This window comes from Xiphophorus hellerii, chromosome 15 (assembly GCF_003331165.1).
Source record: "Xiphophorus hellerii strain 12219 chromosome 15, Xiphophorus_hellerii-4.1, whole genome shotgun sequence".
Taxonomy (NCBI): domain Eukaryota; kingdom Metazoa; phylum Chordata; class Actinopteri; order Cyprinodontiformes; family Poeciliidae; genus Xiphophorus; species Xiphophorus hellerii.
Window position 1 is genome coordinate 21,923,581 of NC_045686.1, and position 16,401 is coordinate 21,939,981.

The 16,401-nt window shown below is 40.3% G+C and overlaps 1 protein-coding gene across 1 annotated transcript in view; it reads right to left on the minus strand.

Annotated features, from left to right (window-relative positions):
* Positions 1 to 466: 466 nt before the first annotated feature.
* Positions 467 to 16,401, minus strand: part of emilin1a (elastin microfibril interfacer 1a) — a 34,384-nt gene continuing 18,449 nt past the window's right edge. Inside the window, exons 2-12 of the mRNA XM_032585337.1 lie at positions 16,028 to 16,144; positions 12,439 to 12,626; positions 12,235 to 12,334; positions 11,712 to 11,820; positions 10,729 to 10,911; positions 7,661 to 8,938; positions 5,683 to 6,097; positions 5,240 to 5,356; positions 3,989 to 4,006; positions 3,757 to 3,882; positions 467 to 3,235 (exon numbers count right to left, since the gene is read on the minus strand). Coding sequence (XP_032441228.1) covers positions 2,925 to 3,235; positions 3,757 to 3,882; positions 3,989 to 4,006; positions 5,240 to 5,356; positions 5,683 to 6,097; positions 7,661 to 8,938; positions 10,729 to 10,911; positions 11,712 to 11,820; positions 12,235 to 12,334; positions 12,439 to 12,626; positions 16,028 to 16,144 — 2,962 coding nt within the window. The 3' untranslated portion in view covers positions 467 to 2,924. The remainder of the gene's footprint in view (positions 3,236 to 3,756; positions 3,883 to 3,988; positions 4,007 to 5,239; positions 5,357 to 5,682; positions 6,098 to 7,660; positions 8,939 to 10,728; positions 10,912 to 11,711; positions 11,821 to 12,234; positions 12,335 to 12,438; positions 12,627 to 16,027; positions 16,145 to 16,401) is intronic.

Here is a 16,401-nt window from a genome sequence, read left to right on the forward strand (position 1 = left end):
CAAAGGGTTAAAATGTGCAAATATATTAATCAGTCATGATTATACGATTAGCTATTAATCTTATGATAAGATATCCCTTAGCAGATTGTACACTGCATAAAAGTAAGCGTCTCAACTCAAGTTAAAAGTAAAAATGTGATTTTCCCATAAGTGAAAAAAAAAATCTGTACTAGTACTTTATATCAATATTATTTACTTAAAACAAGTTTGTATGTTTGGCTGAGAAGTTACTTCTAAGTCAGTTTTGTCTCGTTTTTAGTGAACTAAGACATCTGCACTAGAAACTAGACAAAAACACTCTTGGTCAAGTTTTGTGTTGTTTTGTGTTGGAAGTCAAACCACTTAATCCAAGTGATCGACAAGCTCCTGATACGATTCTCATGGATATTTGATGGTTTTCTTTATCAGCACAAAACAAACTGGTAGTTTCCTGGCATTGGCTCAACCTTTCAGTGAAATCCACTGATTCTTTTTTTTTTTCTTTTCCAAAGTGGTGAGGCCAGGACCTTCCCAGAAGCTTGACGTCGGCCTGTTTGACCCACTTGAAAGTGGAACAGTTTTGAGGTGCGTTTGGGTGTTGACTGTTCTGTTGGAAAACTGAATTGTGCACAAAAGTGTTTTTGAGATTGAAAGCCTTATCTGGAACATTCTTCTTGGGATCATGGACAAACTGCTCAGCCTTGGTCTCGTCTGTCGCAGTAAGCAATAAATCATTGAATCGCGTGATAAAACGAGTTTGATCATTTTCCTTTGCATGATTGTGTTTCTCTCTCTTTCTACCAAAGACTGGATGACGAGTCTCAACTGGCAACTCTTTTGGAGGGTAATTTTGTTTACAAAGACTTCATAATTCAGTTCATTTGTTGTTTTATTTATGCATTTTTGATACTTAAAATGTCTTTCAGCTCCTGTGTTAGATGAAAGTTTATTGATTTGAGAATTCTGCACCTACTTGCATTATTATGCCACTACCATTATATTACTTGAAAATGGTCTCAAAATTTCTGGGACAATTTATCGTCCAGCACAATTTGTTACGGTGACAGACCTACTCACGTCTGACCCGAAAGCTTTCCCACAGAAATCATTCACCCGGTCCAGGTTTTTTGGTCCATTTTTGGAGTTAATGCTACTTCCTTGGTTGGCTCCCTCTTCAGTTTGTGTTAATGTTAAGGTAAGTTCACCATAGGAGATGACATGGATGTCCCAGCAGCTTCCTGTTTATAACAGACTTGGGCCTTAGTGGTTCCTGAGTCGTTCCTGAAAGTCCAAACACATATTTCCCCTTCATCTGAGAGGAGGATCCTCTGGCTGTTCAAACAGGACAACGATTCCAAACACAGATCAAAAGTAGTTCTAAAAGTCTTGCACCAATCTTCCTGAATGGCCTCGTCGGGGCCTGACTAAAATAAAAAAATAATCACTGCTAAACTGCAAAATGTTACAAAGTATTTTGTTTTGTGTGTCTATTTTCAAGTCCAAATATCTTAGAATGCTTGAAGTAAAACCAATTTACAAGTAAACCTTTAGCAAGATATCGGAGTTTGTTTCAAGTAATTAATTACTTATTATTGATTACAAAAAGGAATTGTTCAAATAGATTATTTCACTTATAACTACATTTTTCTCATAAGTGGAATAATCTACCAATGGAACTAGTATGTCTTTTATCAATATTAAGAAATTATTGACTTAAAATAAGCTCCTGTATCTTGCTTAAAGGTTACTTATAACTTGGTTTTGTCTCGTTTCAAATTCACTCTCAGATATTTGCACTTAAAAACAAACAAGACAAACTTGGTACAATTTGGTGTTTTTGAAGTGCTTTGGAAGCTAAGCTGAAAGGTTGACTCTGTCAGGAAATGAACAAACTTAAAGGAACTGTGACTTAATATCCAATCAGCTGATGGCTTACATGTGGGTGTTATATCTGCAAAATGCTAAGAGACATTTACTCAATAATTAGTGGAGGTATATGTGTATATTTAAGAAAACGTTGACAATAAATCAAACCTTTTACCACAAATCTTGCATTTTAAACAAAATCACTAAAGTTATACTGTATGTTGTATAATCAGCAGAGTTTTTATGCTGACGGCAAACTTTTGTTACTGTAAGATCTCAGTCCTCGTCTTCTAACTTTAGATGCCCCTTATTAGGACACGGAGTGAGAAGAAAAATCCCCTCTGTTCCTTTTGACAAATCCTCTCCTTCCTTTGTGTTTCGGGGCACGGCCAAAGTCCTAAAATGGTCTTATTGTTTTATGGCCGCATGATTTATAAAATCCTGCGGTCTCTCTATGCTGAACTGTCAGTGACTTCATTTGTGCATTTCCTCCTAAAGAATAGTGGTTTGGACTTTGTCCCTCCCGCATTTTTCCCTCGAGACAATTGGCACTCGGCGCTGCGTTTCTGGGAACTCACTTGTGGTCAAAATGAAACTGTGAGTAACACAAAAAATAAATGATCGCATTAAAAGAAAACAGAAAAAAAAAAGATACAACGGCTAAACGAGTGCGTAATGAATGCTGAAGATTTGATGTGACGTGGGTGGACAGCGCAGATAAATAGAAAAACACCCACATCTTTAATCTTTCTCCATTTGACTAAATATCCTTTTTAAAAAAAAAAAAAAACACAAGTGAAACTTGATGGATGTCCTGGTGCAATCAGTAAAGCGTCCAAGTTTATAGAAACATAGGAAATCACCATGCAGTGGCTTCTTTTCCACATAAAAATACATCTCAATCAACAAAATAAAAACTTTTCCTTAAAGCTGTCAAGCAATTTTTTCTCTTCGCTGGATGAATCCAGTCCACTGGTATCAGTTTCACCCACTGTCGATGGCTCTTTGAGTTAAGAGTCCAAAGCAGAGGTTTCAATGCAAGATGAACTCTGAAATCGTACTCCGTCCTGTCTGACGGTCTAGTACAGCAGCATCCCACTGAAGACGGTTAAGGGTTCAGAGGAGAAGGCCAGCTTGCCCGTTACGAGGTCGATGCAGACCGTGTCCCCGACCTCTAAGGGTAGAATGATGTTGAACACAGCCAGGGCTCCGGGGATGTGTTTGGCCTCCGCCATGGGCTTCTCTAGGCCTTCGGGCTGATATCCTGCTGAATCCGCTCGGGCGACGCCAACGTTAGACTTAGAAAGCACCGCCTCGATCTTCATGTTTTTGTGACCTGTCAAAATGGCGCTGAAAAAGTATCTGCCACTCAGGGGCGCCGTAAATATACCTATAGAACAGGACAGTGGTTAGTTCAGTGTTCGTGGTAAATATGGAAGAGTAACGAAAAGATTAATTTGTCTCTTAGCGGGTGTACTGTGCTGTAAAATATATATATATTTGAACAGCTACACATTTCTGCTTTTTTATCACGCTTAAATGTTTTAGATAGTTAAACAAGTTCTAATATCAAACATAGAAAAACAGATTAAATTACTTTTAAACAATAGTTGAATCTATTCACAGACAAAAGCTGTCTGTCTGTCTATCTATCTAACTCTAGCATCTAGCTTGCTAGTTATCTAACTTGCTAGCTATCTAATTTGCTAACTATCTATCTTTGTAGCTATCCAATTTACTAGCTATCCATCTATATATCTATCTTGCTAGCTATCTATCTATCTTGCTGGTTATCTAACTTGCTAGCTATTTTGCTAGATAACTACAGAGCAGAACCTTTGAACCTGAATAAAGAAAACACCAACCAAGTGGACAGGAAATGATAGAAGTGCTTGAAGCACTAGCACACACCTGTTTCAGGATCGTAGGCTTTATTTTCGTTGGCAAACACTTCGTTGAACTCTATGGTTCCCGTCTTCCTCATCCGGCGAGTCAGCGCAGCAGAGAAAGAAAGGCGCGGCACGTGAGCATCGGACCCTTGAAGACCAGATGACAAAGTAGAAACAGAGCAGAGCTTAGTGAGAATTACACATCAAAGTGGAATGAGGGCTTTCATCTGTTGTTCAGTAAGTGCAGTACATACCCTGTTCTCCTCTGAGCCCTGAAAAGCAAGATGAAGGATATAAAGAGTAAGGTAAATATCCAAATAAGCCATTCACTGGTGTTTCAACAAACAGAGCCTTGTAAAAATATTCACACCGCTTACATCGTCCACATTTTGCCATATTCTATCCACAAACGTCAGTGTATTTTGTTGGGACTTTTAGGGGTTTGATCAGCAGTAAGTAGCGTATAAAATGAAAAATGTTCAATATCTGGTGTTGCTTTGTTTGCAAGTCCATCTGCAAGTCTTTCAGGGAATCTTTTCTACCATCTTGTCTGATTTATTATTATTTTTATAACCTTACATTTCTCCACATCTTCTTGGTTTTCATAATTTTATTATCTCTTTAATGTTCTCTAACAAAGCTCTGAGGCCTTCACTGAACAGTTGGATTAATACAGAGATTAAATTACACACAGGTTGACTTTTTTTTCTTAATCAGGATGACTATGGATTTTATCTATTTGTATCAAAATTAAATCAGCAGTATGTAACGTTTATAAATAAAATATGTCTTTTACATATTTGTTAAAATTATCACCTTGTCATGACACTTTGTTATGAGACAGATAATCAGACATAATCCTCTGTGTTCTACTGGTTCTGTTGTCATCATACAGAAATACACTGCTTCATCAGAAACAACCAATCAGAGCCAGAAGAAGGGTCTTAGCGCTGCCAATCATCTCGTGTATGTGTTACTCATACCGTCGCCCTTTTTCCTCTGCTACACTACAGCTGGTTCACCACAACAGAGTCTGTCATGAATGAAAAAAACTAGTTAGCATGGACTCTGATGACATTTAGCAGCGCATTAACGTGCATGACTGGCAGCGCTAAGATCCTCCTCCTGGCACTGATTGGTTGTTTTTGGTCAAGAGTGGTTCATTTCTTCAGACAGCAATAGTTGCTCAGGGAGGAGGTGGAGGATATCGATCTTCTCACAAATGATCTGTCTCCTAACAAACTGTCACGGCAAAGTGACAGAACAAATATGTACAAAACATATTTTTGTAAAAGTTGCATGTAGCTTTAAGGGAGCTGATAAAAAATGTGTGACACACTCTTCAGAATATCAATTTAAACCATCTGTTGTCGCTCTTTCACTTCCTAATTCTGAACTACAAATGATAATATACTGAAATCCAGCATTAAATGTGACAAATTCTTGCAGTACAATGTGTATGTTTTACAGATCACTGCTAGAACATGTTTCTTGTGTTTTTGTACCTGGGGGTCCCACTAGTCCTTGTCTGCCTTCTCTGCCTGGAGGTCCCACTCTGCCTTGGGGTCCAGTAGGACCCGGTGGTCCAGATTCGCCTCTTTCTCCTCGAGGCCCCGGGGGACCTGAGGGAAAGGACAATTTAGAGACAGAAATACCGCACACAACCTCCTGTTAAGCAGTGTTAGTGGTTCTGAGGAGCTTCAAACGGCGGGTACAATAAGTCAGGAGAGCCAAGACATTTAACCTGGCGAGACTCCAGCTCTGTCTGTGTGATTACAAGAAGCCGTCCTTCAGACAGACAACAAACTTTACTAGGCTCTTAAGTGAATTCTTTCAAACATGACAGCCTGGATTCTTTCTTTGGTCTATTTTAATGTCTTCCATTACTTAATGTGCATCTGCCTTGGCCAAAAGTGAAATCCCATGCTCCCTTTCCCCTGAAACTCACCCCTAAAGTCCTGATCCCTGAAAACGGTGAACTGCCTTCCCAAGTCCAGCACAGAGGAGTTGAGCGTATGTATCCTGGAGTGGACACGGTCCAGCTGGACGGTCTGGATGTTGTCAATGAGCTCTCCTTGGGACGTCACGGTGACGTTGAGGCCGTTCACGCAGCCCCACAGGCCAGACACGTGTTTGTTCAGGCCCTGTTTGATTTTTTCCAGGTTGTCTGTGAAGGAGTCCAGGTGGCCGCAGAGCCCCTCCAGCTTGGAGAGCCTTCGGTCCAGGCCGTCGCCGGACCGCCGACACTCCCCCACCTCCATCGCGTAATTGTTCCTGATTATCTGGATCTCTCTGCCCAGGTTGCCGAACCGGACGTTGGCATCTTCGACGTGCTCCGTCAGCTCATTCTTCAAGTCCTCCACCTTGAAGACAAAACACAATCGTGTTTGTTTGTGTTTCAAAGTGTCGCGTCATGTTGTGGGCCTTCGCCACGATTTATTTTCCTACAGCATCGCACACACTTCGTCCTCAGCAGGGTTGTGCTATTCTTCTGTAGTGCTTCCAAACTTTCAAGATAGCCAGAAAGGATTTTTGAGTGGTCCAGCGTTTTTACAGTATGCACAAAAAACACATTTTTAATGTCATACAGATAAATAAAGAAGATAAGCATTTAGATCCATCATATGATGAATGTTCTGTTTTATTCTGTGGAAAATATGATAGAGTAACTTTGGTCAATGGGGTCATGAGAAATTGAAGAAATACTTAGATAAGGAAGTTCTAAATAACATATTTTTGGCATTCAGTTTTATGCTTGGTATAAAAGGGACTCATTTTTTATAACAAAAGGATTCATAGACTGTACAGTGCATGGGTATACTTTCAGTAGGCCAACTTTTTTTTTTAACAAACATCTTCTTTTATTAGTTTTATTAGTGGTGTAATATTTTGATTTTGAGAAACTGAATTTTGTGTTTTATTAACATCAAGTCATACTCTTCCAAATTAACAGATATAATTGCTTAAAATCACAAAGTATGAAACGCATCTATAAGTGAACCTAGATTTTTACATACACTGTATAAAAGACAAAGACCAATCAGAGCTGTTGTCAATAATGTTTAAAATTGAATACTTGGTGTTGAATTTTTAACAGTTGAGTAAGATAATACATTCATCATATGTGATTATGCTGCTGTGTTATGGTGGCTTTGTATCTTTTGTTAACTATTATTATCTTCGCTGTTCTTACGGTTTCTCTTCTTATGTTGACCTATAAAGAGAACGATGATATAAACTAGCTAAGAGCTACAAACTGGTACAGGGCATCAAATGGTGACGTTCATGTTTAAGTTCTATGTTTTTCTTGTTTTCAATAAGATTAAACCCAAAGAAGTCTCTCACATGAGAAATGGAACATGTCAAGAATCTAGAAAAAAAAAGTCCAGTTGCCTGCTAATAAAGAACGTAGAAAAGCAATATTATATTGGGAAAGCAGTGGCAGGTCAGAAGTCTTTCCAACCATTAGAAACATATGATGGTGACCACATGAACAACATTAGGCATCGGTAAAGAGCATTTTACAGACTTGGAAGTTAAAACAGATTTATTGAGGACCACGGTTTGGGTCTATGTTCACCTTAAAGTTCCTGTCCAACAAGGAATACATTTCATCTACCTAATGATAACCGGACACATTGGTATATTGTTAGAACTAAATATAACACTTTAAATAGTGTTTAAAGTAGGACACTCAATCTCAATACCCAAGATGCTAAACCTCCTGCCAAGGTGCAGATATTGCTATGATGCAAAGAAGACCAAGTAGTTTAACATGTAATATTTTCCCAGTACTTTTCAGCCTTATTTTACACTAACCTACCAGCAGTAAGGAGAACTACATGGGCCTTCATTTTATTAATAAACATTAAAATGTTGTAATATACTGTGTTAAGTTTAGTAGCAGTGATATCACATTAGCTTACCACAGAAATGGTGTTTGAATTTGTGCTGGATAGATCCGTCAGCGTGGTACTATGTGTCTTCACAGTCCGTCCCAGGTCCTTCAGTGTGTTATTAATGGAGTTAAAAGTAATCATGACATTGTTCAGCTCTCCTTGGACTGACCTCAGATCCCCACCTAATTTCCCGCTGTGGAAAGTATGACCGTCCAACCGTTTCTTCAAGTCGTTTATGTTTGTCTTGCACTGTCCCGTACATTCCTCCACATCCTCCCTAAGTCGTCCCACCTCTTCCTGAAGGTTGGAGCAAACCTGAGAACAGGTGGACTCCCCCGAGTCAACTTTTCTCCGCAGATCCGTCAGTTCTGTCTGGCATTTGTTAAGGCCGATCATTGTGGAGTTGGTGAGCAAGCGCAGGTCCTGCTCCACGTTGTGGCAAACGAAACAGTCGTCAAGATCTCTGCCCAGTGTGTCGATCTCTGAGACAATGCGGGTGAAGTGTTCACCGTTCTGTCCGGTTACTGCTTTTATCTTGTTGATGTCATTGGTGAGGTCAATCACTCTGTCAATCAGGGAGTCTCCTGTCACAGACAAGTTGTTCAGGGTGTTGTTAAACCTCTTGATGTGTTCCTGATTGGTCACAACTCTCCACTCCAAGGTTTTCACAGTCTCGTCTGTCGCTGGTTTTTTCCCGTTGTGCCCACAGGTCTCACTGCACATCTCTGTGGTTGAGGCTAGCTTTCTGTCAAGGAAGACCGTAACGTTCTCCAGATGGCTCAAACGTCTGCTGTGGTCCCTCACTGTATCTCCGAGATCCGCAACTTCCAAGTCTAGTTTTCCGATTTTAAAGCTGTGGTCATCCAGCTGAATAAAGACGGTGTTACGCAGCTGGGTGAAATCTCTTTGCAGGGTTTCTTTCAAGCTGCTCCCGGTGTTGGTGCACTTCTGCTCTGTCTTCCTCATCGTGGTGTTGAACCTCTTTTCCACCTCTCTCAGCCTGCTGTTAAACCGATCCTCAGTGACTCGTCCCTTTGCTCCACCCGTCCCAGCCAGCTCCTTATCCAGTCGCCCTTTGATGATGTCACACTTGTCCGAAGTGGACGTGAGTCGAACGTCTATGCTCGACAGCCTCTTCTCCAGCTCTGTGATGGTGTTGCAGCAGGTCTGGGATTGCTTGTTTTCTCTGCGGTAGATTTCCAAGTCACGCCTGAGGTTTTGGTCCATGGAGTTTATGAGCTTCTCCAAGGCTCTGATCCTTTCCCTGTCCTCCACCTGCCGACGTCTCAAGTCCTCCACACCAACCTAGAAGAAAACAACATTATTAGGACAATGGACTGTTGGTTTGTGACTTCAAGCTTCTCATACAAAGAGTTTGACTAATTACCATTGTCAGAAATTCAGCATCATAAATGATAGCAGTAGCATGGACAGGTTGCAACATGATGTCACATACACAAGATCCCACCCTCTTAAAAAGCTGCTAACCAATGAGGCCTGCCATTGGGTTTAGCTGTTGTCAATATAACAGGCTAAATCTTAAATGTATGTGTAATATAGAAAAGAAAGGATTTGCTGTTAAATGTCAAAACTCTGGCAAATATAGAAAAAGATCCAACGGTATTTCATTTTACAGGTCAGTAAAAAGTTTTAATTTAAAAAAAAAACCAAGGGAGAGAAAGTAGGTCAGTTATGCTAGCTTGACTTTGACAACCTTAACATAAATATCTGCTGCAGAATTCAGTGCGTTTCAGATTAGTTAAAAAAAAATAAGGCGACCCACACACCGACCCAACTCCGTTGGAGCAGGAGCTAAAATCAGCTAATGAACCACAGCAGCATACAGACGATCACTTAACACCTGAAAATATGATACTGCTACGGACTGAATGTTCTTTTCCTCGTGTGGGAAATGTTTGCCTGTTTTTCGGTGTTGAATCCTGATACACTTGAGCTAATCTCTGCTCTGTCTGCTAGTGGCGCTGTTGTCAGTCAGTTGCTATGGCAAAGGGTGGGTGTATAGTATAGGTGACACAGAGAGCGAGAGAAAAAAGAATATGAGTGATTTTAAGTTGTTCTTCAACGATTTTTCTGAGCTATTTTTCCCTTTGCTGTGGCGCACTGCTCTAATTTAATAATAATACATCTCCAGGTTTCATTTTGTTAACAAAAACCGTTCTACCGCAGCAGCGCAACTATGGATGGCAAGTAAAAAAATTGTCTTTTTGTCTGCCAGCATTGTGCGCAGGCGAGCAATTTCTGGACGTAAACAACAACATGAACGTGTCTATAATTCATGGAGAAAATAATCCACCTGCCTTTTAAAAGTTTATGTTTCCTTTTCCTTTGAAGGATCGTTTGGATCCTTCAAAGGAAAGAAGGAGCATATTACAACCCCTGACAGAACAAGCCCACTCCTCAAAGGACTAGAGACAAAAAGGAAAATCAAGGAACAGAAAATGTCTTGCAAGCTGACCCTGTCAAAAATATAAAAATATGAAAACACAACAGAGATTTGGGTAGAAAACTAGCTGAGCGAAGACGGTACAAATATTTCAGAAACGTTCACATCATTTTTTTTCTTGTCTATTTTATTAGTTGGTCGCTATCTTACTATAGACCACTAGATGTCAGTAGTTTTTTTGCTCTCTCCCTTGAAAGTATTGGCTTAACTCTTATATTAGAGACTCACAAACTGTGCACTTTTGTGCCATATATTGTTTGTTTAAAAGCACTGCATAACTAATGGATAAATCCATTTTGCATCTTGTAAAGAGCAACATTGTTTGAAAAATAGCAAATACAATCATACTCTCTGGTTTGTTTAAAATATATATTTTTAAAAAAAATCAAATATTGCTTTGTTATTGTTAGAAACTTTCATTCCCCAACATTTTCTATTGAATATTGCCATTAAACTTTTAACTTATTGTTAACTTATTTGATCAGTTTCTTTAGAATTTATTTTTTATATAACACTCTGCATGACTCCATTAGGTCTTACTGCTTTAGGCTGCATGCTGCATAATCATTACAGCAGAACAATTTAATACCTGAATAGGTTTTTGATCTGATTACAGTCTGATTATCTGTACCTGACAGGAAGAGCAGGACAGAGAAACTCTTCGCTCCAGCTCAGTCAGGATCTCCTCCTTCAGCGTGTTCAGCTGGTCCCATCCTCCTCCCCCTCCTCCTCCTGGCCCAACATTTCCATCCAGTTCATTTCCTCCTCCATTCACCAAATGGTTGTTGATGTTCAGCAGCGTCTCATCATGGACCTAATTCACAGAATCAGAGATTATGGCCTGTGATTGTGTTACAGGGTTAATTAAGGCGACAGACATGGTGGATGGTACAAAAGTCAGCTTTTAGCTTGTGATATTTTAATAGCAGGGCACAGAAACACATCCAAACCGTCCCTTAAAGTTTGGTACATTTGATCTAAGATAGAGGACAACAACAAGTCTAACGCATCAGAATGGATCATTTTCTTACAAAAACAAAACAAGACAAAACAAAAAAAACAAGGCTTTTTGTAGATGTGCTGCTGTGTTGCAGTTTTTCATTCTCTTGAATGATTTGATCAGGTATCATCTTTTGGACAAAAAGACGTTCGCGTAATGTTTGGACAACAGTGACGTTCCTCAAACTGGAAGCTTCTCTAAGAGTGATGAAAACACGGGACAGAAAGTGGATAATAATACCGAAGGATCTGGACAGATTTCTGACAAGTACTGATTGTGATCAATTTAAGACAACAATCTACTGTGTTGTCCATCTGTCTGGATTAAGGAGCGGGGCTGAAAGACAGAGGCCATTTCTTCCAAAGAAAACATCCAGAGCTAAAACCTCCTGAATCCCTGTGGGAAAACGTGCTATGACAAAACTAATACAAACTTGAATTCCAAACATAATGTTTACCAATTTATGTTTGGAAAAGAACACAGCAAAAGAGCACCAGTGAAAAATGTGAAGCTTTTCAAAACTGCTCAATGGAAGAGCTTCGATTGAGCAAATTTATTCTCGTAATTTCAATTTGCACAATGGCGTAGAGACCAGAACTAAAGCCGATGATTACCTGTGTTCTGTTGTAGAGATGGTCCAGCTTGGTCTGGATGGTGTTGATGGTTTCCTTCATGAAGGGCTGAGCTGAATCCGCAGGAACGGTGGCTCCGTTCAGGCTGGGCCTGCAAACCAGAACACGCGGACGTCCGTAGACCTAAATGAAGATCTGCGACAAAACGCTAAACCCGAGTATTTAGTGTTCGACTTCTTCTAAACACTTTTCTGGAGCGGGGAAGTATCCAGTGGACAAATAGGAAGCCACTGATTCTGTGGTTTATTTACATGCTATCATGTTATCTTGTTCAGATTGAACTGTTTATCTCTTCCAGTCTGTATATTTGAGAAGAGAAGGATGTCTGCTCTCCAAAACTGACCAACAGCCATAAACACTGACACGCACAGATGTTTGGTTTAGGAAGTGAGGAGAAACGGACATATTAGTGCTAGCCGGTCTGGTGTAAACAGGACTACAGCCTGCAGGTGACGGCACTTCACCAGTAACACACGCGCTTGACGGATGGACAATATTCACGTACAGCTTTTGGTTTATTCCGTCAATGGTGGTCTTCATGTCATGGAGTTCTTTTTTGAGTCCGGTGATCGTGTCCTGCAGCTCCTGGATTCTCTCACTCTCGCCTCAAATCAAGAAAAAGAAAGAGTCTGGATGTGAGCGGAGCATCAGGTCAAGCTTTTTTTCACTCCTTTTGTTTTTTCTTTAAAACTTCGTTAAACTGTCATACCTTGTTCGCCCTTCCTTCCACCGCCGGACTCTGGCATCTGTGTCTGCCCTCCGTTGACCCGAGTGTCAAGGGTCCCGTGAGGACCCTGGCGGCAGTCTTCCCCTGAGTAACCGTGGCAACATTTCCACTCCATTTCGGTCACCATCTTGTACGCTACCTTGTACCTCGGCCTCCTGTATGTCCGGTAACTGGAGAACACAGAAAAAGAACAAATTATTCATCAAACTGTTTCTTGCAAGTAACTTCATGTGTACTTTTGTACAATCCAACACAAAGATGAGTTATAGAAGCCGGCAAAAGTCACAAATTTGGCTTAAGTTCCGAGTCATTTCATGGGATAGACCAAGAGAAAACTAGTCTGAAGGAGCTGAGTGGGGGAGGGGCTGCTCTGTGAGGCAGAAGCTAGGAAGCTTGGAAACTTGGACGGAGAGCTGTGTCTCGAAGGAGGGCCCAGGTTACCATGGAGATTCAAGGACTTTTCAAACGTATGAAAGAATCAAGGCAACACTCCAGGTTTTTGATTAGGACATAACATTATAACATGATGTAAAGCTCAAAAAACGTGGATTTTACATAATACTGTCAATTTAAGGAATAAATCAAAAGACCCTGGATTGAGTTGACGGACGCAGGAAGAAGAGTGGAGAGACTTGCTGAGTCAGGCCGTTTCTAACTGCTTGAAGTTCTGGTATATTTTGAGACTGCAAATGTATTGCCCTGGTTTTATGTTCAATTTATAATTTGACATCACTGGGATCCCGGGATCCCAATCAGTAAGCCGTAACGTTTCCTGAATACTCGGACTTTCTTGCTCACTGTTGACATCCACAGAATAAACGGGTGCCTGTCAGTCGATGGACAGGATAATCTCTGCTGTCGGAGCTTAAAATGTTCTTCCTGCCTCTTTTATTTCGCAACGAGATTCCAACAGAAATCCACCGCGTTTATCTCACACTAAATCAGAGTTACTTCCTCATAAATGGCCTCCAAAAATATGTAAAATGTTTTATTTGGAACTCGCTGCTGCAGTTTTCCCAGGAACGTGTCATTCAACTCCACGCTTGAAGAGTCTCCCTGTTCCAGTCAAAGTACCATAAATAGGACAGATTTAGCCAGAAATATCAATACATGATGCAAGCGGCATTAGAGGCATACTGGCCAGGGCACACTGCACTTTTATCCTCTTTTTGTATCAGTCCATAAACAGGCTTGTAGGTTGCAAAGGCTGCTTTAACAAGGTGACAGAAAGGTCAGCTGATGGAAAAATAAATAATTGTGAGGAGGAGCGTAGAAAGAGCCTTATGGAGCTGAAGGAAGAGAGAGAGAGAAGCCAGAGGAGAGCCAGGGTATGAAGAAGAGATTGTTTTTAAGAAGAAAGACTAGATTGTGGTGCCTGGAGTCCCTACTGGCTACATTCTTAGCATAGTCCGGGTTTACGCCGAGGCCCCTGGCAAGGCCTGGGGATCAAACGGCCGGGCCAAGGTCGAAACAGAGGGAGAACTTCAAAAGAGGAGAAACACAGGCAGTATTTGAGTAACGGCTTCATGCGAGCGCAACATCCACATTTGGAAAAATCGCTTACAGAGTCCCGTTAATGGCATATTTCTGGTGGTGGAGTTGCAGTTTTGGGAGCGAATCAGGAGACAGACTAGACTGGACCTCCACCTCTCTGCACTGCAACATGATCCTGAGATGCATGTGTGGTTTTTCTTACATCTTCTCCTATTACTCCATCTTAGCACTATGGATGCAACGATCCACTTTTTTCACTTCTGACACACCAACACAAATATCTGAGGTTAAGCACATTGAAATACACCAATAACTTCACAAGTTTGGTCAAACATGTAAAAAAAAACACAAATGTAATTTGTTCAGTAATTGCAATTAGAAGTATAACAGTCAATGTAAAACAAATAATAAAGAAATGAAAACTGACAAAAGCAATAAGTTGACCAGCTCGGTCAAACATGTAAAAGATAAACTGCAACAAACCTTCTTTCAAATGATTCTGCTGGGTTTAAACCAACAGCGATGTGTCTAAAAAAGCGAGTAAAGCTGAAAAACCTTATAATGACTTTTGCTTACAAACACTTCCACATTAAAGCCATATATCGATAATGGCATAACAAAACAAGTTTGGCCTCTTAAAGACCAATAAACTGTCATTTTGAGATAGACTGGTCACGCCGTAGCATTGCTCATGTGGGTCTGGAACCAAAATGATTCTCATTTACTGGATTCCTTGTTGAAACATCCACTTGAAAGCATTTCCTCTTTGATGTCCCCTTTTAAACCGATCCATGAGCCCATGTATGTGACAGATAAGCCCAACACTATTGCATGAGAATATCATAAGACCCAAGCCACCATGCTGATAACTTTACCATGACTGAAAACCTTTGTTTAAAGGTTATCTGAGAACATTTCTGCAGCCTCTAGACTCAACAAGACCACTGTTGCTTTTGTCCATAAAATGTTGTCTTTAGCCAAGTCAGTGTGTTCTTTGGCAAATTGAAACCTCTTCAGTCACTGTTGTTTTTTCCACAGTGGGACTTTGCCGGGGCATACTGTTTACAGCTCTGCTTCACATAGGCACTTTCTAATCGTTATGGTAACCACAGGTAACCACAGACCTTCATTTATCACCTTGAAGTTGATAATTGGCTTTGTTTTGACTATTTTGGCTATTCCCCGATCTAATTGGATCAGATCGATAGCTTCCTGTTTCCTTTGATGTCTCTCTGTAGGTTTGTCACAATAACAGATTTTACTGGATGATAAATTGTCTCTGAAATTATTATGATAAATGATAATATTGTTGATTTGAGTCCATTTTCCAGTAATATATTGATAATGACATAGTAATGTGAATTTGCCTTCTCAAAGACTAATAAACGTTAATTTTGTAAAGAATACGCCACACTGAAGCTGGAAGACATTTCAAATATACAATATAAAACAATCATTTGTCAGATTAAAAGTACCTTTTGAAAATTGACAACTGTTAAGCAGGTATTAAAATACTTTTCACTAAGACTCTGTATTAAAAATACTTTTTTTAATTGGTTAGATGCCATATGCTAACTTCAAATGTTGTGTATTCATCAACTGTAAGCAGAAAATCATTATAATTAGCAGAAATACAGGCTTTCAAACTTAATCTGTGTGTAATTAATCTATATAAAGTGTTTCACTTAGTGATAAAAGTTTCTTGAATAAATGGTCCATTTCATTAATATTCTAATTCATTGAATGAGTCTGAAACTCATGTATGTGTCCACCCTCTTTCATCCTCATAAGACATTAGCATAAAATGTTAGCCATTAGCTCCTGGATAATGGCACTCTGAGGTTAGACTGATCATACGGCTAGCTCAGTTACATCCAGAACCTCCCGTCGACTCGTAAGGCAGTAGAAACGAAAACAGCTGAGGGAAATGGGTTTTTCTAGACAGGAAACCGATGGTTGAAGAGAGGATGTGAATTCAGAGAACAGGAAGTTAGCAGGACAAGGATGAATACTGATGCTAATGTTATAGTAAGAGGAGGGGGAAACCAGAGGACATGAAAAGGCAGTAGATACTCACGGGACCCGGGGACATTGGCCCCACGTACAGCGCTGATAGTCTGGTTTGACATACGTCTCCACCCCGTCCTCCATAACGCAGCTCACTGTCCTCGTCACCACGTAAGCACACCAGTTCCTGTTAGACAAAGAACAAAATGCGGTTCAGACCGCGGCGCAAAATCCGCTCCGCACTTAGAATCCATTCTGACTCTGTTCTACGGATCAAAAAAAAAGAATAAATCAAGACTAATCTATTGCACCAGTTGATTGTGAGGCCCAACTATAACTTTGAGATGAATATCTCAAACCCTGGACTCGGCTGTTATTCTGCACTCCAGAAATGGGTGCAGATGTCAGATCAGTTCAGGATTACTGCGGTTTCAAACAAACACT